The sequence below is a fragment of the Athene noctua genome, chromosome 6 (assembly GCF_965140245.1).
Source record: "Athene noctua chromosome 6, bAthNoc1.hap1.1, whole genome shotgun sequence".
NCBI classification, from domain to species: Eukaryota; Metazoa; Chordata; class Aves; order Strigiformes; family Strigidae; genus Athene; species Athene noctua.
The window spans coordinates 28,454,259-28,467,979 of record NC_134042.1 but is presented as its reverse complement, the minus strand read 5'-3'; the positions used below and the strand labels follow the sequence as shown (position 1 = coordinate 28,467,979).

At 41.1% G+C, this 13,721-nt stretch overlaps 1 protein-coding gene across 1 annotated transcript in view; it reads left to right on the top strand.

Moving 5' to 3' along the window:
• Positions 1-7,377, top strand: part of SPTLC2 (serine palmitoyltransferase long chain base subunit 2) — a 72,090-nt gene extending 64,713 nt beyond the window's left edge. Inside the window, exons 11-12 of the mRNA XM_074910025.1 lie at positions 1,417-1,546; positions 6,657-7,377. Coding sequence (XP_074766126.1) covers positions 1,417-1,546; positions 6,657-6,776 — 250 coding nt within the window. The 3' untranslated portion in view covers positions 6,777-7,377. The remainder of the gene's footprint in view (positions 1-1,416; positions 1,547-6,656) is intronic.
• The last annotated feature ends 6,344 nt before the right edge of the window (positions 7,378-13,721 follow it).

The following is a 13,721-nucleotide window of genomic DNA, read 5'->3' as shown; positions in this document are numbered from 1 at the left end:
AGCCAGTAACTAAGCACCACACAGCTACTCGCTCATTCCACCCTGGTGGGATGGGGGAGAGAATCAGAAGAGTAAAAGTGAGAAAACTCATGGGTTGAAATAAAGACAGTTTAATGGGAAAGGCAAAAGCTGTGTGCAGAAGCAAAGCAAAATAAGGAATTCATTCACCACTTCCCATCTGCAGGCAGGTGCTCAGCCATCTCCAGGAAAGCAGGGCTCCATCATGCATAACAGTTACTTGGGAAGACAAATGCCATCACTCTGAACACCCCCAGTGCTGCCTCCTTCCCCCCAGCTTTATATGCTGAGCACGACATCACATGGTCTGGGATATCCCTTTGGGCAGTTGGGGTCAGCTGTCCCGGCTGTGTCCCCTCCCAACTTCTTGTGCACCCCCAGCCTCCTCGCTGGTGGGGTGGTGGGAGAAGCAGAAAAGGCCTTGGCTCCGTGTAAGCACTGCTTAGTGGTAACAGAAACATCTCTACATTATCAACACTGTTTTCAGTTCAAATCCAAAACATAGCCCCCTAGTAGCTACTGTGAAGAAAATTAACTCTATCACAGCCAAAACCAGCACATAGCAGAAGTAATATGCAGAAAATTAAAAAAAAAACTAATAAATGGATATTATTTTTATGTGTTCTTATAAGCCTCTTAAGTTCATTGCTACTTCTCAAGACAAAGTCATTTCAAAAAGGATTAACCGTTTCCTGTGGCCCCACAATTGCACTGCCATTCCAGAAAGGATCTAGATCTTCGTGCCTCTCATCACATAAGTCACAGCTACTGATTTCTTTAATCCCCATTGTTTTGTTGAAGATACTATGTGTCAGTTGTATGAGGTTTTTGCACCTTCCTTAAAAATACTTGGTATCAGATTAGATGATCTCGATTTACTGTGGCAATTCTGTGGTTCCCATGATGGGCACTTAGAAAGTGTTACATTTTGTGACACCATAATGTACTTTAATTGAATTAAATTGGTGAAAACAAACCGTCTTGAAACTGCAGAAGAATCTGCTTTGGGGTATCGCAGCATGGGGCATTCCTTGTGTAGTCAAACTTCTGAGTCAAAAATCCCTGTTTCCTCTCAGAAAGATTTCCAAGCTTAGGTTACAAATCCACTTAGAAACAGCCTGCTAAAAGACCAGCCTCTGCCACATATAATCTTTCAGCTTTGTTAGAACTTAATACAGTGAAACCTTTTGAGGAGGACCACCTTGGGATTGAATTAAAAAAAGGCTTTTGTGAACAGGCATTCTGCCTCTAAAAGAAAGCACTGGCAGCTCCAATTTGTGGTCTTACAGGCTTGCTTCAACAAAGGTCTGCACGCGTTAACATACTGAGACCTTCATGCTACTGTTGCTCTGCCTCCACTGGTATCATTCTGACAATCTTTCTTGTTCTTTCTGTCAGTGCATTTGGGCGTGAGATGCTGAAACGGAACATCGGTGTTGTGGTTGTGGGCTTCCCTGCCACCCCCATCATCGAGTCCAGAGCCAGATTCTGTTTATCTGCAGCTCATACCAAAGAGATGCTTGATACGGTAAGTGTTTCATCTTGTCTTCCTTCTTCTTGTGCCTTCTATAAACAGATACAACAATTGTCTATTTGTTGTGGACTGGTTCAGTGTTTGGTACACAAACTAGTTGAACCTAATGTTCAAAGCCTTGTGTAGTAGAGCTGGCGATGGCGCCATCTCTTTCCTTGCTTCAACAGTGCAGAATGGCTGTCTACAGTAAACCTCCGGGACTTTCTTTTCCTATTATGAGAGAAAGTCTCATTCCTCTGGGACAAATGCTTTTTCCCCTCTTAAGAGTCTCTACCTTCCACTGAAACTTTTAGAAGGAAAAAATTCTGCTGCTTCTAGATGCAGAAGGGAAGGGAAGAAGAAAGCCTGGGAACCTCCAAAACATTTATATTCTTCTCAAAAACAAGTGCAAACCTCAGCACATGATTACCAGTGAGAACTTTTATTCCAAAGATCACTATTCCATTTTTTGTTTACAGCTTCAGAGCACTGTATCTTAAATGATCCTGTCCTAAACGAGTCTGTGTCATGTGCAATGACTCCTGCCTGCACTAAGCATGTTCCAGCGGGAATGAAGGTCCCCTCTAAGGAGGCCTGCATTACAATTAGGAGATGCTGCCTTAAAAATTAAAGTTGAAAGTTAATCTCTGACTAATATAGGTGAAAAAGGATTATATGAATAAGCCTGACTATCCTTATTATGTTTTGGTGTGGGTGGTAACTACATTCATTTTTGAGTCTTCTGAATAGTCTTTGATGGACATGTACATGGGCTGTCTTAGGCTCTGTCAAAGTTCTCCATTGTATTTTTTTCTCCCCTTTGCTGTTCTGTGACTTAGAACCTAAGCTAGGTTGAGTCATGACCTTGGACTTCAGGAGAGTAGACTCTGTCTTGTTCAGAGACCTGCTTGAAAGAATCCCATAGGATGAGGTCCCGAAGAGAGGAGGTGTCCAGGACAGCTGGTTGATTTTTTTTTTTTTTTTCCTTTTTTTTCCCCCATCCTGACCTACAGGAGTGAAAATGTAGTGGGAAGCCTTCACAGGTGAACAAACCAACAAAAACATAAAATGGAAGCATGTAAGAGGTGCAAGCAGGGACAGGTGATCCAGGAGTTATAGACAGTGCTGAGTGTGCAGGGATGGAGTCAGGAAAGCCAAAGTCCGCGTGGAACTGAGTCTATCAAAGGACATGAAATGCAGCAGGCAGGGCTTTTGAGGAGATATTAGTAGCAGAAGGAAGAGCAGAAAAAATGTGAGGCTGCTGCTGAATGACGTAGAGATCAGGTAGGCCATGCATGAGGCCCAGGTACTCAGTGCCTTTGTTGCCTCAGTCTTTACTGATGAGTCTTGCCTTCAGTAATCCTGGGCCCATGAGGTCAGTGGAAAAATATGGAGCAAAGACAACTTACCCTTGGTGTGAAGGAGGATCAAATAAGGGAACTTTTAAACAAAGTGTACATACACAAGTCTGGGACCTGATAGGATGCACCCACAAGTATTGAGGGAGCTGGCTGTCACTGCAAGGCCACTCTTGATTATCATCTTTAGAAAGTCATGGTGACTGGGAGAGGTTCCTAAGGATTGGAAGAAAGCACATGTAACCACTGACTTCAAGAAGGGCAAGAAGTGTGGAACTGCAGGTTGAGAAGCCTCACCTTGATCCTTGGGAAGATGATGGAGAAAAAAAAAAAAATCCTTGAAACTATTTTCAAACATTTTATAGGCAAGAAGGTGATTGGGAGTAGTTATCATGGAATTATGAAAGGGAAATCATGCACAGTGTCCAGATATGATGAGGTGGTAACACTTCAGTACATAAACAGTAAATGTGACATATAAACACATAATTACTAATTGCTTGGAGAAAAAAAGCGCCAACTTTTCACACTTCACTGCCACACAACTTTCGAATCAACAGCTGAAAATAGCTCTTTTTAAAATTTTGGTTTTGTTAGGAAAAATAGTAAGGTGGTGGGTGGTGTGTGCAGCTTAGTAATTTATATTTAGTGTCATTCTTTATCAGTTAAGCAACCTGCCGTGTATCTGTGGTGCTGTACTTGCTGCTTCTGAGTTGTTTCTGCCTTGTAAGACCTGAGAGATTCTGCCCTGACTCTATAACAGCAGATTGCTTAAGGAGTTACTTCCCAGCTACTTGTCCTGCTACTCTTCCCATAATTATCCCAATTCAGTTGTTTCTGTTACAAATAAAAATTCTGAAACAGTATGTTTGGACAAGGCCCTCTCCTTCCCTTTCTCCCCCCCCCCCCCCTCCAAATGAATAGTATCAAGGACTTGGCTCAGAGCATGGTAATAGTACTGAGCACATTGACATGAATGGAGAAGCAGTAACTTCTGGCCAGGTGGACATAGAGGGTTGCATTGGAAGGAGATGGGAAGAGGGGAAAGAAAGAAAACTGAAGTCTCAAATCATATTACCATATTACTGCAAACTGAGCTACAACTGAAACCATGCAAACTCAAATGTGCTGACACTACCTGAGCAGTCGTGAAGCCTTGCTGTTGATTGGATTCTTGGTCTTCTCTCTTAGTGACTAGCTGAAGTTTTTACCATAACAAGCTGCTTTTGCAGGGTCTATATAAGTACTATATTTGCTGTCTTCCAAAACCAATCTGTAACTTTTATTACTCTGCTTAAAAAAAAGCTCTTTTCCTGTCAATTCACTTACGAGTCTTTCAGTTTTCCAGAAAATGTTTCAAGTTTTGTGAATTTAACTCTAAAGACTCATTTCTAGAGTACATCTGTAGGTGCTGAATGCTCTGAATCAAGGAAATGCTTGTTTAATATATAAGGGCTTGTCTGCCTAAGAAAATTAATCTGGGACAAAATGAGGTGTGAATTTTGAAGTGAATGAAGAAATCCTGATTTAGCTCAGTATGTGGAGGCTTTGTTCCAAGTTAGTGTAATCCACTTCAAGGTTTAAAACAGCTGCATGCTCTGAACCCAGAACACTGGCAAGAGGAGTTAATAAGGAGCAAGCCTTTGTGTCAGTGACTTTGTGTTGTGTTTTCTTGTGATGCAATGAAAGGGGATTGATTTCAGGCAGCTAATCATTAAGGCAACCCTCAGATCTGATTCCCCTGCTGAACTGTGGCAACAGTATCCAGGAGAAAAAAAAACCTGAAATGAATAGACTTAGAGAGAGCTGGCAGAGAGCTTCTTCAAGTCAGTAACAGAGAGGAGAACTTAAGAGACATCTGTGTGTGCTGCATGGATGCAAACTAGGGCTGTTAGAGCATTTTTTCTAAACAAAGTTTATCCAGGTTTGGAGCATGGGTAAGAGAAGCTTGTCTTGTAAATGCTGATATTTGTAATGCTCTCTTGTTCTTACTAAATAAACCCACATGATGGGGAACAGTTCTCAGTTACAATTTTAACTGTTTTACGTAAATAGAACTTCCTTGCCTGAAAATATTTGGCTCAGGATCAGAGTGAAGTCCCTCATAACCTGCATCCCTGTGGGCTGGTGCTTTCTTTTTAGTGATGAAAATATATTACACTCTCCTGAAGTCAGAGTTCACCAATGCCATTTCCTTTGTAGTCTTTACTGGTCACATGGTCCTTTTTGTTTTAAATTAATAAAATCCTAAATCTGCATTCAAGAATAACAGTTAACAGACTCTTTCAACAGAAATTCAACCTTAAATTGTTTCCATATGGGTTCTTTACTTAAAGCTCTGGCAAACTGTGCCCACAGTTTTTTTGTTTTGTTTTTACCCAGGTCCAACTTCTGGCTTTGTCACTCACCCAGATTTTAAGAGTAGAGAGGTTTGTGCTGCCAGATATAACACGCATGAAGGACCATTGTTTAAAAAAACCAAAAACTTGAACTATCTATCCAGGAAGGAAAAACATGTAGGGATATTAACCTCTGTCTGTCAGCTAGTCTCAAGAGACAGGCATTTGATCCAGAACATGTTAAAATTGGAGCATTAATGTTGAATAAGTGGCATTCTGAAGGAATGCTGAGTGTACCTATTTGAATAAGTTTATAGTTCAAGGGAGTGCAGAATGCCAGCCTTTGAGTTCAAAAATCACATTGGATTTGGAAATCATCTTCTGAACTGATTTGTCACTTGCCTATATAAGATAATGAGCATCACATACGGTTACAGGTTTCTCTGCAGCAACTGTTAATTTTGTACCTTGTTCCAGGAGTGTTCTGTAGAGAAATTAATTGAAGTTTAGGGTTTGGCATTTAACAAACCCTGTTGTGAACCAGTATCTTATCAAAGAGATTGCAACATAAAGAAAGTATGATTAACTGAGCCGGGACTTTCCTCATTTCTTATGCTAGCAGATGTTTGATCTCTGGTAAACTTCATAACGTTTGCACTCAGGTCAAAACAGTGAAAGCTTTTGTGGGTTGGCTAATGGTGTTTTAGGCCATCAGTTGCCCAAGTGTTGCCTTTATGGCAACCTCAGTCAGTGGGACTTGCTTTCTAGGGAGAAAATGCTTGGGATCGTACCCAGAATAACTTTTTAAAATTCCTTGGATTGGCTGGCAAAAATCTCCCATGCGATGTTGTTTACAATACAGAGCTTTCATCTCTAGTAATATATGGACAATGCAAATTAATAAATGTAAATATAACAAATGCATTAATAGAATTTGTTAGTACAATATTGCAGTTTGCCTTTCATTATCTTGCAATTTAAAAAATACAGTAGGTCAGAGATGGTATACTAACACACATTTTCATACTGAATGATACATAAAGAGGAGTCAAACCTCCATGCACATATTTTTTTTTCTGCTTTAGCTTTATTACCTCCAAGAACACTTCTTGGTTTTTCTGTCTATGAATAGTCATGGCTTTTTTGGGGACGATTGTGAAATTTGAGTTAGTACTGCTGGATGTTATGATCCTGCCTTGGAAGGAAAGTAGTCAGGTGGGTGCAGAGTCACTCTTGGTTAAGTGACCAGTGTTGCTGACTTGGTCTTGAGACTTCCAAATGCTAAAATCAAAACCAGATCCTATGCGCCTCTGAAGCAACAGACTTCTAGCACAGTAAAATCTCAAGTAAAATGGCTGTCAGAGTAGTCTGCAGGCATGCAAAAAGGAAGATGTGCTGATAACTTGCTTTCATGTGTCTCTTTCTCAGGCTTTAAAAGAAATCAATGAAGTTGGGGATCTTTTGCAACTGAAATATTCCCGTCACCGATTGGTACCTCTCTTGGACCGGCCATTTGATGAGACAACATATGAAGAAACAGAAGACTGAACTCCCTCCATGTGCCTTGGTGGGAGGGACACACCCCACGGGACACTCGGTGGCACGCAGGCCGCAGCGTCCATGAACAGCACACTTATGACTGCTTAGCATAAAAGACATTTCCTCACAATACTGAAGTGGCTCTAAATGGCATTTTGTAAATAGGGAGAGGAGAAAAAGCTTTGATTCCTGTGTCTTCGGGGTCTGGCCCTAGAGGTGCTTGGCTTTATTTTTCCTTGTTGCTTTTTTAATTTATTTGTCTCAATGAGTTCACAGCAACCCGAGTTGGCTGTGGCTGATCAGCTCAGACTTTGTGTGCACTATTAGCTTCCCAAATGCTGGCTGAAATGATGTGAGCATGTGTGACGCTGGCATGGCAGCATTTCCAGTGTCACTGCTAGGTGTCTGACCTTCACAGTAAGGAGTGAGCTGACCTGTCTGTTCTTGGAGACTTCCTAGAGAAACTGTTGATTGATAACTTTGACATATTTAACAAGATAGATAATCAACCAAAGTTTTGGTTTTTTTTTTTCTTTTGCAGTTACTTGTGTTTAAAACTTGAATTTAGCCTTTTTAAAATAAATGTGTTGTTGACATGTCACTGACAGGACCATTGTTCCCAAACATTATTTAGTTTTGTAAGCCACAGGCAGAAGGACTTCTGGGACTCTAGCCTCTTTTCCTTCCCAGTATGGATACCAGACTGTCTCCTGGTTTTGATACTAATTGTCCTCTTGATACGGGGTAAGTGATGGAGAGGGGTGGTTTGTTGTTGGTTTTTTTTTTTGTTTTGGTTTTTTTTAAATGGACTATGTTGTCTTCCTTCTGACATACTTCTTCTTAAAAAAAAAAAAAAAGTGGCTTTAGTGTATGTTGCTTTCTCACCTTCAGGTTAACTTCTCTTGCTTTAGAGCTATCATAAAACCATGAACAAGTCACTGCTAAATTCTAGAAGGGGGCTTTTGGGATTAAGTAAACCATAGCAGGCCTTGTGCTTATTATAACCAGAACCCCTCAATAAGCAGGCCTATACCATGGATGACTGTTAGAACTTATTTCCTGCAGACCTGTGAAAGACAGATTGCTGCCTTTTGTCATGCTAATTCACTGTTTCTTGTCATATATGAGGTGTTGTTCTTCGGCCTTGTTATGCAAGGCTTTTATACAAAGAGCATAGACAGCTTGGATCTTGTATTATACATTACATTTCAGCTAGCCAACAAAGTCTCAGTTGGGAGCTGTGTAGGCTTTCCCTGAAGAGAGAATGTCCTCACAGTTGTATTTAGTTAATTCTTTTCATTTCTGTTACCATGAGATCAAATTAATGTTCACTGAGCAAGTTGTTTGAAATCTTTATTTGCACGTTCCATGCTGTCTTACTCTGATCAAAGTTTAAAATAGACACCTTTGCTCTAGCACACCTTAGAGATGATCTGCTACTTAGTCATTGCATCTTGAATTCTTTCAGCTAACAAAATTGACCATTGAAGAGGTACCAAAAATTATATAACAGGAGTCAGTTGCAGTATAAGTTTGTTTCTGTATTTTATACCTTGGATATAAAGGTTTTTTGCAAAGACAGTGAAACTTTAACATAGTGTCAGTTGGGTTAGCATGATGCTTTCTGCAGGTGACAACTTTTTAAACAGATCCTTCATAGTAATGCTAAAGCAGAGTGCTTTAGCTCAAATCTATTTGCCTGGTGCTGAAAAAAAAAAAAGTTCTTTTATGTTCACTCTTTAACTAATAGGGAAGGAGCACTTTGGTCACTGGAACCAGAGGTTCTGCAAATACATCTGGTGATTTAAAGCAGAATTAGCTTCTGGTTTATAGAACATCTATCTCTGTGTGTTTATAGATCATGTTCCATTTTAATGTAGCAGAACTTCAAAACACTGGTTCCGTTTTTTACCATTGCATTTCAGAAATTAAATTAGATGAGAAGAACTAAAATTGACTGTTTCAAAATAGGTCCAGATAACTGTTTCTTAGTCCACTAATGTTGATTTACCTGCTTTCTGGAGCAAAGTGTGTGCACAGACCACAAAGTCCACCTGTATGTGGAACTTTGATAGCTATGGAGTAGTCTAATTTGTTCAGCCACAGAGTAAATTGTAATTACATGATCTTACTTTCTTGCCTGCATTCTGCCCAGGACTAGCTCTGACATTCCAGCAGATGACCTGATTTCTGACTTCAAGAAGTTTTACCTCAAAGAATTACTGGGTTTTTTTCTTTCTGAATTGTAGTAGGGAACAATGGGAAGTTAGTGCAGGAAGCCCTGACTCCAGCCTTAGTCCTGTTGACTTGATCATTGAATGGTTTAAGATCAGACAAAACCAACCAACTCGAAAGCATAGGCACACGTCATTAGGGAGCTGTTTTGAGCATTCCCGGATGTACAGTGTGCTTGTGTCTGCTGTGTGGTCAAGTCAGTTTGAAAACTGATGTATTAAGTTAGAAGTGGGTTATCGTAGATTCTACAAGTCTCGAGTCTTAATCTTGTGTCTGGGATTCACTTTTAGGGCAGCTTGTCTTTAGAAAGGATAAAAACATCTGGATAAATCTCAGTAATTCAGATAACTCCTTCATAACACTTCTGAAATTGTGTTTGAAAATTACTGGTCCCCATTGGGATTCCAGTTGCACTTGCTGAGGAAATAGCATTCATGCTAAACTTCTGCCATTTAATATCTTTCTGCTGTGTCACGCTGTCTACATATGACTTTGAATTCTGGGTTGCAAAGACATTTCAAAAATCATTCAGGCATTCAGTAGCATTTGCAAGCTGCTTGGTTACATTTCATTCCTGCTGTATCCTTCTTGGGAAGCAACTTCCCCCCCCACCCCCCAAGCCTTTTATTCAAGGGAACCCGTTTTGCCGAAGTCTGGTACCTGTTGAAACTGTTTCTGAAAAAGAAAGAAGTTACAAGTCCAAGATTTCATACTTCTAAGTCAGTAATTCACTGAGCATGAAAGGCAGGAAAATCTTGTCACATCTGCTGAAAGACTCCACTCCCACAGCCTAAGGAGCAGCAGACCACTACTGGTTTGTACTAGGCAAACCTACTGCACGTGTGCTGTCACAGTGTGTGTAGGGTAGATTGCTGCTTTGATACTTTGTACTGACCAGATACATGTCTCCTTTTTGTCCAGGCAGTAGAAGTGAATGAAAGAACCAATCTTTAGAGATCACAAAGGGAGAAAAGCTGCTTAAGAAATAGGCTATAGTCCCTGCCAACTTTTCTGAGACAGTCTAATTGAAAATGACTCCTGGTATTTCTTAAGAGATGTAAAATTCAAAAGAAAATGAAGGCTGCTTTAGAACAAAGGATTTTGCCCAGTGCTGTACCTTGGCTAAACTTACAAATAGACAATACTTACCTTCCTAGTAGCTCTCTGAAGAGCTTAGCAAGCAAGATTTCTGCCTCTGTTCTGTGAAGAAGCATTATAATTTTCAAGGCTGATGGCCATATTCTTTTAAGAAAATTGAGAAGCTCCTATTACTGAGCATCAGTAGAGTGAGAGATCTGCTTCTTGTTAGAAACTGGCCTTCCCAAGTAGACCTTTGTCTTAAGGAGCCTGATTCATAATCTTTCTTTAGTTCTTTGGCAGAGAAGAAACCCAAGGGTTTTTTGTGTCAAAATATTCAGGGCTTGCTTTTTTTTTAATGCAAGACACAAACTTCTGTATAGTGTTTGTGTATATAGTATATTTAACTCTTTGTTTAGTTTCTGGATTTTTTCCTATCTAAGTAGCATCCTTAAAGAGCTATTCTGCTTCTTGGGTTACTGGTATAGCATGCTTCTGCTTTAGGCAGAGTCAGGAGTGAATTGACTGAACATCTTACCGTGATGAAGTCATTCAGTGAAGGAATTGCATCACCCATCCTTCTCTTGCTCTTCCCTTGTAAGAATGCAGAACTGGTACCCACTGACAGAGCTGCACCTTCACACAGAGCAGGAATGGGAAGTGTGCCTGTGAAATCAGTGACCCAGCCCTGTTCTGCGTGGATGGAGGAGTGATATAGCAGAGACGGAGAAAAGGAGCAGTCAGCCATCACTTTATTCTCAGCTGTACATGTGTACTTGAACAAGCATCCCTAAGACAGGAATGGAGCTTTCAGAGCCCAAAGGGATGCTCCTCTAAAACTTTTCCACACCAAGTAAATACTTCCTCTCCTTCTGTGCAAATTCTAATTTCTTTTCCTCTGAAAAGTATTTGGCTTATAGCTGTTTACTCATCCAGGAGCCATGTTATCCGTTCAGGCAGCTCATAGGAAAGGTTGGAGGAAAGCTGTGAGCATGAGCTTTCCATTTCATTGAAGAGAACACCTTGCAGCACTGGATCTGGAACACTGTGCATGAGTTCTGTTGCTACATTACAGAGAAGGAAACTTGTAGAGATTTATCCCAATATACAGTGTTCAATCAAAATATATACAGTATATATTATTTTTTATCAGCCCGTGAAAGTCTCAAGCATTATGGGATCTGTGTGGGTGGCACCTTCTGCACAGAGATCTGAGGTATTTGTGGTCTGGTCTGTTCTGACACTAGTGAAGCACGGAGCTATCTAGGAGTGCCTGGGATGACCCCTCAGCAGGTGCATCGCTGACTTTGGTGCTGGACCTGACATCTGGGTGGCACTGGACCACTGTTTGGGAAAAGCACCCATCATTCAACCTGTGTAACTTGAACATGGTTTTAAAAGAAAGGAGAAGAAAAAAAAAAATCAACCCAGCTCAGATGCCATTGTGGTGTCTTGTAGTCTTGTAAAAATCTCCAGCCTTGCAGTTGTTCACCTGTTCAAGGATTCGGGCATGAAGTTAGAGCACAACCGTGAAGTGTTTGTGTGAAGTATTGTTCGTTATCTTCCACTAAAGAGAGAAGCATTTGGTGCAGACATTGGGGCTGTTGTGTTTACATCCCCAGAAGGGGATGGGTGAAGGAGATGACTGCAGTGTGAGTTGAAGGCCTTAAACTGTGACTGTTGGTATGAAGACTTGAAATTAAAACTGACTTTGAAGAATGCAGTGAATTTTAACCCATGGAAGAATACTATGTGCTCTTAAGCAATGTGTACTGCTGTTTTCTTGGGAGGGAGAAGTTCAGCTCAATTTGTGTTTGACCCTGGCTAGCAGCTGTTTAAGAAGCAGAAGAGGTGTCTATGTGAAGGCCAAAAATAGTGCAGGTCTCTGCCCTGATGTTCCTATGTAGCAAGCATGGGTAACTTGTCCCTGGACTGCTGAAAGCGGGAGAATCAGTGAGAGGGTCAGGGTCTTCAGAAGCAGTGGCAGGTAGCAAATTAATTTCCTCAACAGTAGGTGAACAGGTCTCACCTGAATATGCCAGGGTTTGTGCAGTTCCAGAAATACCCATGGCAAAGTGAAACATGCACCAAACCATTTGATGGCTGTAAAGTGCTTTTTTTTTTTCCCCCCCCAAATCTCATCTTGTTCAGACAGTATTTCTGCTACCCCCTAATGGTATATTAAGCTAAATGCATCTCCAGCCTTCCAATATTATTAATTTCAGACCAGTTTGAGAGACATCAGAGGAACTTTGGAGCCTGAGGCTTTAGGCTAGCAGCCCCAAAGCCAATGGTGGCCCACATTTCCACAAGCCCTGGGCAGAATTACCAAGTCACAGCACTTTGTCTTAAATTGCACTGTATTCTTATGCCTCTGTGTTGCTATAATGTACATATATATTGAATTTTTTTGTAGATAAGACATTTTAGATAAAATTTTTAAATGGGCTCTCTCCAAAATATTTTATGCCAGATGTCTAATTTTTTTTACACTCGGGATTAACATGAAGTTGTATGCTTTGTGGGCAGGGAAAAGATAAATAGATGGTACATTGGCTTTAAAAAGGTAACAATGCATGTTTAAAAAAAAAAAAAACAAAAAAAAAAAACAAAAAAAACACAAACAAAACCAAAACACCACACTGGAGAAAAAAAATGCTTGGGAGAAAAATCCATTCAAATATATTCTATGTTCTGCATAATAAAGACTTTAAAAAAAAAATCTATATTCTGATGATTTTTTTCCCTTAATGCTAATGAGGCTTTTCCCCTGTTACGGAGACCAAACCCTCTTCCCCAGAAAAACCCCACCCAACACAAGTTTCATACTGGAATGGCAGGATAAAACCACAGCCTCTTTGAGTGAGGCTCTGATAGATCAGTGTCCCCCTCAGGCCTTGGATTCCAGAGCCAGGAAGCTCTTGCCTGTGAGATGGATGCTTAGCTCTTATCGGTGTCGGGTCCATCGTACAGCAACAGCCGTGATGCACAGGCAAGAGCAGCTGCTCCTGCTGTGGAGGGACAGGTCGTCAGAGGTTACTGCAGCACTCCTGCAGGTGCCCACCGTAGCTCTGTGCTAGCTAAAGCTGGCTCTGCTCCCATGTTAATCTGCTACCCTTGGGTGCTGGTAGAGTGTCAGGCTGCTGTGTGCTGTCCTGCTGCTAATGAGATGTTTGAAAGGGCTTCTTGATCCATCTCACACGGGATTCTTGACCTCACATCTGTCTTGCAGTCTGTGCCTTGTTTTAAACATTTCCTTCCATTCATCTTGGCCCTAAGTTTGCACAAAGCAGATGTCAGTATTTGAAAAGAAGGTGCAGGTCCTGTTTTCAGCTGTGGGTGCACAAATGGGCCCAGGTGAGGTGCAGGGTTGTGTTTAGGCTGCTGTAGAAATGTTGAACTTCATTTTTCCCTGCTTGGTGTCACTTTCTGGGGTCTGTGCCTGCACTGGCGCTTTTCCTGAGTGTGGTGCAAAACCTCTTTTCAGTGTCTTTGCCTAGTAATTCATCATCATTTTCCTGGTGGTTTCCTTCACAGACTCATGGATGCCTGTGGAGATCCTGGAAAAGATGCTCTCTAGGCCTGAAGCAATCAGCAACACCGGCATCCTTAACGGGCTTTGGGGGCTACAAAAGATGCTGC